This window comes from Poromitra crassiceps (assembly GCF_964638095.1).
Source record: "Poromitra crassiceps genome assembly, chromosome: 3".
NCBI classification, from domain to species: Eukaryota; Metazoa; Chordata; class Actinopteri; order Beryciformes; family Melamphaidae; genus Poromitra; species Poromitra crassiceps.
The window spans coordinates 2,609,097-2,615,380 of NC_139625.1; the positions used below are offsets into that span (position 1 = coordinate 2,609,097).

General features: G+C 45.7%; 1 protein-coding gene across 1 annotated transcript in view; it reads right to left on the reverse strand.

Annotated features, from left to right (window-relative positions):
* qkia (QKI, KH domain containing, RNA binding a) overlaps window positions 1-5,573 on the reverse strand; it is a 173,588-nt gene extending 168,015 nt beyond the window's left edge. The window contains exon 1 of the mRNA XM_083633543.1: window positions 5,125-5,573. Within this exon, the coding sequence (XP_083489669.1) occupies window positions 5,125-5,269 (145 nt within the window). The 5' untranslated portion in view covers window positions 5,270-5,573. The remainder of the gene's footprint in view (window positions 1-5,124) is intronic.
* Window positions 5,574-6,284: the final 711 nt, after the last annotated feature.

The window sequence follows — 6,284 nt, forward strand, 5'->3', positions numbered from 1 at the left end:
CTCCCCCTCTCTCTAGTTTAACTTCACTTCCTTTAAACCCAAACTACCTGCTTATATTTCTCCCTCTCTCTAGTTTAACTTCACTTCCTTTAAGCCCAAACTACCTGCTTATATTCACAGTTTAACTTCACTTCCTTTAAGCCCTAACTACCTGCTATAATAGTGGGCTGCCCTCTTCTCTAGTTATACTTCACTTCCTTTAGACCAAACTTCCTGCTTATATTTCTACAACCCTCTTATATTTTCTCTAGTTTAACTCACTTCCTTTAACCCAAACTAACTGCTTATATTTCTCCTCTCTCTCTAGTTTAACTTCACTTCCTTTAAAGCCCCAAACTACCTGCTTATATTTCTCCCTCTCTCTAGTTTAACTTCACTTCCTTAAACCCAAACTACCTGCTTATATTTCTCCCTCTCTCTAGTTTAACTTCACTTCTTTAAACCCAAACTACCTGCTTATATTTCTCCCTCTCTCTCTAGTTTAACTTCACTTCCTTTTAAGCCCAAACTACCTGCTTATATTTCTCCCTCTCTCTCTAGTTAACTTCACTTCCTTTAAGCCCCAACTACCTGCTTATATTTCTCCCCTCTAGTTTAACTTCACTTCCTTTAAGCCCAAACTACCTGCTTATATTTCTCCCTCTCTCTCTAGTTTAACTTCACTTCCTTTAAGCCCAAACTACCTGCTTTATATTTCTCCCTCTCTCTAGTTTAACTTCACTTCCTTTAACCCAAGCTACCTGCTTATATTTCTCCCTCTCTCTCTAGTTTAACTTCACTTCCTTTAAGCCCAAGCTACCTGCTTATATTTCTCCCTCTCTCTCTAGTTAAACTTCACTCCTTTAAGCCCAAACTACCTGCTTATATTTCTCACTCTCTCTCTCTAGTTTAACTTCACTTCCTTTAAGCCCAAGCTACCTGCTTATATTTCTCCCTCTCTCTCTAGTTTAACTTCACTTCCTTTAAGCCCAAACTACCTGCTTATATTTCTCCCTCTCTCTCTAGTTTAACTTCACTTCCTTTAAGCCCAAACTACCTGCTTATATTTCTCCCCCTCTCTAGTTTAACTTTACTTCCTTTAAACCCAAACTACCTGCTTATATTTCTCCCTCTCTCTCTAGTTTAACTTCACTTCCTTTAAGCCCAAACTACCTGCTTATATTTCTCCCTCTCTCTCTAGTTTAACTTCACTTCCTTTAAGCCCAAACTACCTGCTTATATTTCTCCCTCTCTCTAGTTTAACTTCACTTCCTTTAAGCCCAAACTGCCTGCTTATATTTCTCCCTCTCTCTCTAGTTTAACTTCACTTCCTTTAAGCCCAAACTACCTGCTTATATTTCTCCCTCTCTCTCTAGTTTAACTTCACTTCCTTTAAGCCCAAACTGCCTGCTTATATTTCTCCCTCTCTCTCTAGTTTAACTTCACTATGCAGGAAAACCCCTCAATTAAAGCCCTTTCCAGGAGCCATGTCTATTTTCAAACACTTTGAAGGCCTTGATGATATTTATTTTTCAAATTCACAAACTTTCAAGCATTTCAATGTTTTTATTGTTAAACTGCCAAATATCCTGCCTACATTACATATCTCAAGTCACGTCATGTCATATCTTTGTCAAGAGTTTGATATTTGAGGAATCATCAGAAAAGAAATTGCAATATAATGTGTATATATAATATAAGAATATCGACCGATACATCGTTATCGGAATTTTTTTACTCATCGATATCGGCCCTAAAATCGGTCTGGCTCTAGTCTCGGCATACGCTTAACCTGCCATCAGGAAAAGCTACGTACACACACACACACACACACACACACAAAACCCAGAATAAAAACCCATTTAACGACCTTTCTCCACTTTAGGAATTGCAGCGATCAAACGGCACATGAAGTCGCCTCCCGTCGCACATTATAGTTAATGATGTTATTTTAAAACCTTATGATCTCAAATTAAACTGCCATTTATATCAATATATAAATATCACAATATCACTTGTACACATAAAACATTTTTACAGCACGAGGCCAAAGCAAGTATTTCCCCCTCCTCCTGCTGTGTTTTTCGTGTGCGTTTGTTCGCAGTACTTGGCTCAGTTAGCGTGGGTTCAAAGCAGCATGACCTGGGTGGGGTGGCTTTGCACCCGGGTGGGAGGAGGACAGGGCTAAATACCGCACCAGAGCTTCAGGCCCAGTCCGAGGGGGGGCGAGCAAACCAAAACAGCCCCCTAACAGGAACCAGACGGTCAGACGGGCCTCATCGCCACCCGGGTGGCTCTCATCGCACACACACGAAACATTTGTCGGCGGGCTAACGTTTGGTCTGGTGCTGTGGAAACCCCCCAGTAAACCCGAGCTGGGCGGCTGTAGGGGAGGAAAGGAATACAAAGGCAAGAAGCCGCGTAGTCACGGACTCGGGAGGCCAGGATTACTAAAAAAAATATATCAAATAAAATACAAAAATGCAACTCTCTCTCCAGTAACACAAACTAGTGCTGTGGGACCTTCTGTCTTACAAAAATATGTTTCTATTTGGCTCAGCTGCATACACGTCTACTGAAGTGGAAAGAGCCCGTGGCATTAGACACAACTCCATGTTGTCGGGGAGCAGGGAGAGGTTCTTGTTGTCGGGGAGCAGGGAGAGGTTCTTGTTGTCGGGGAGCAGGGAGAGGTTCTTGTTGTCGGGGAGCAGGGAGAGGTTCTTGCTGTCGGGGAGCAGGGAGAGGTTCTTGTTGTCGGGGAGCAGGGAGAGGTTCTTGTTGTCGGGGAGCAGGGAGAGGTTCTTGTTGTCGGGGAGCAGGGAGAGGTTCTTGCTGTCGGGGAGCAGGGAGAGGTTCTTGTTGTCGGGGAGCAGGGAGAGGTTCATGCTTGCAGTGTGCCGCCCCACAACCGCATGGCTGAGTCAAGAGAGAGAGAGAGAGAGGGGTGGTGCTGCTGCACGCTCCTTTCTCCTGATTCACCAGAGAATGGTCGGGGTGGAGGAGCGTGGGGCCCGGGCCGGGAGGCAGCAACAGGGAGAGGGAAGAATGAAACAAAAACAACACGTCTGTTTCCTGTCTCTCCCCCCTCAGGAATAACACAGACTTAAGACTCACCCACCGCCCAAATCAAATCAAGAAAACAAGGCCAGTCGGTCGTTTTTTAAGAGTAATCTTTTTAGGAATGTCTGTGCTGTTAAGCTTTGTTGTGGGGGGGGGGGGGGGGGGGGGGTCTAGCCTAAGAAATGCCCTTAGTGGCACAGTCTGACTGCAAAGGTATGACAACAATGTGACTGTGATGTTAATGACAGTCACATTGAGGGACTAGAGGGACTAGTGTGAAAACACACACAGTTTCACTGTTCAACTGGCTGCTATGCTAAACTTCTCAAACCCTGAAGTGACACAAGTTCCCCAACCCGAAAAAGCACCACAGTCGACTCAACAGTGAGTTTTACGGGGCGGCCCTTATCTGACTTTATGACATTATTATCTTCTATGGTGCGACTATAATACTTCTGTGCTGGAACTTAATTGCGAGGCGATTGCGTTCAAAGTATCGTTTTAAAAATGAATTATAGCGTTGCTACAGCGTGTCGAAAAATAGCTTGTTTACATTTGTCGTGCGAAGAAGACAGGAGGAAATCTTTCCAGACCGGTTTTGCAACTAAACACACACACACCGTACAAAGCCTACTCGTTCAGGAACGCATCGACTCGTATTCTCGGAAGAAATGATTGATTGATTTATCCGACTGGTTCCACTTTCATTTGGAAAGGGACGAGGTGTGTGTCCGCCGTGCCACGCCAGACACACAGCAGCACGGGGACAGGGGGATGTGGCGCTCTCTAGTGTCCCCAGCTCAGTTACATAAACCCCCAGTCAAACCGTCCACTTAGACCCGCTTATGTTATTCATACTGTCAACACAAGAACGGCAAATAAGTCGTGCGTTTGTCCCTGCTGCCGTTTGTGCCAAACGCAGTGAGAATTGACTGACTGACATTCAGGAACAAAACCTCCGTCTCGACGGCGCCGCTGACAAAGGCGGTGCAGTTTGGAGGGGAAGCTGATGGCACAAAAAAAAAAAAAAAAAAAAAAAGACACGATCGACGACTGCAGCAAATGAAAGAAAATATAATCGTGGTGGAGATCCTAGCCTCGCATCATCATGGCGTGAGAGAATGTCAAAGACGTAAAGCGAAACGTGTCGCTTAGAATGAAAAGTTGTACGGATGGAATCATGTGTGCAGCAGCCTCCTGCCTGCAACTCAGGCTGTGGCTCCATTGTGTTGGGCAACAAGCAAGCAGGCACATTCCGACGTGCTGCCTTCTTCCACTAACGTGTCAGGCTGCTGTGGCCAAACTGTTTTTTAACAACAACTCTAAGCGGCGACAATAATACAATAATAAAAATAAATGTATCTCTCGGTGTGTTTGCGTTGTGTCGCCTTTATTAAAAGAGCGGGGTAAGTTGATTAGGACGTTACCGTGTGCTTCCCCCAGAGTTCAATGGAACGCAGTACGCAGCAGACACCCAGGCGAGGCTAGCTTCACATGTAGCTAAGCTAAGTTGTTCTGCTCCATGTGTGCAATCAGGCCCTAATTAAGATTAGTAAACCGCACACAACCCTGAATTGTCTACAAAACAAGTCGGGAAACACTTTATATCAACACGGCGACCGTGTCGAGTAGTTTTTGAGCGAGTGAGGGGGGAAAAAAAGTTGACTATCTATCGTCACCACAAAGTCAGAGTGCAACAAAACTCTGAAAAGACAGCCTAGGCTACAACTACAACTGCTGCTGCTGCTGCTGCTGGGCTTAGAAAACTCTCACATTCACGTCCTCTTTGTGGTTTCGGTGCAAAGCGAACTCACTCGACATGTTTTTTTGCTCTTGGCGTTGTGTTGTGTGTGGTAGTGTGTGACTGCTTGGTCGAAGTTAGAATAAGTGTTTATGGGTGTGTGGTGCGGTCAGCAGTGTGTCGGGTAGCCGATGCTAGTGCGTGTCTGCGCCCCACACACACACACACACAGGCACCAGGCACAGGCATGCCCAGCGGAGCCACACAGCCCGGCAGACTGCGCTGTGGTCACGCTTCTCCTCCCTGCTCCATACACACACACACACACACACAGGCGGGTTTACCTTCATCCAGAAGCCTCTCGAGATGTGTGAAGATGCCGCAGAGATTTGGCAGGCTGGTCATGAGCTTCTTCTCGTTTAGTAATTGCATCAAATAGTCAGGACTCGGCCTCGGTCGCTCCTTCACTTCGATCTCCCCGACCATCATCTTTGCGACGAGAGTGGAGAACAAACCACGGAGAGAAATACACAATCCTGTTTCACGGAAAAGGGGAGAGAGGAGGAGAAAAAAAAATGCCAAAGAAAAAAAAACTTGCGGATCAAATCCCACGTTTCCCCCCTTCCTGCCTGCCCTCTTTGTGGCTAGACGACCCTCTGAGCAGCAGCAGCAGAGACGCTGCTTTGGTTTGTTCGCGTTGTTTGAGTGGAGAGAGGGGGAAAAAGAAACCGTTATCTCCTTCCAGAGACTCGTGCGCCGTTTACTCTCCTCTCTACGCCGTGTGTGTGCGTGCTGCTCGGGGACGTTCGATTCCACCACTGTAGGCGCGAGAGACTGTTCCACCGGAAAGGGTCCGTCCTCCTCAACGCCCATTGGCCAGCAGGGCTTTCATAGGGCGGGCGGCTGCGCCAATGAGAGCGCGCTGGCGAGCCAGGGGGCGGGGAGGTGCCGCTGGTTAAATGATCTACAGAGATTAGGGCCAATTGTGTGCAGTGCGCAGGAATGCATATTATATGCCCCCCCCCCCCCCCCCCCCCTCCTCCCCCCGCCCTAAACAGAGGAGCAGTCAACACAGGCCACCACTCACTGCTCTCCTACCCTTTCTACACTGATTATATCAAAAGTCATGTCAATAATAATAATAATAATAATAATAATAATAATAATAATAATAATAATAATAATAATAATACATATGATTCCAGCAGTCAATGTGTTTCGGTAGGTCTCATTTTTATAGCATTGTCTTTGATGGTCTCACTAGTTGCATAGGCTATATATAGCCTAGGCAGATCACATAATTCATGTCTAGGGTTTATTATTATTATTATTATTATTATTATTATTATTATTATTATTAAGCATTTTGTTTTGATGTGATATGTGACAGAGTTGAGCAACCCGTGCACCCCTTATCTTACACCATGTCTATTGTCACACATGTCTTGTACATCTTGTGATCTGTCTTTCGACCCAATCGATCAATGTTCCAGTAATCAATAAA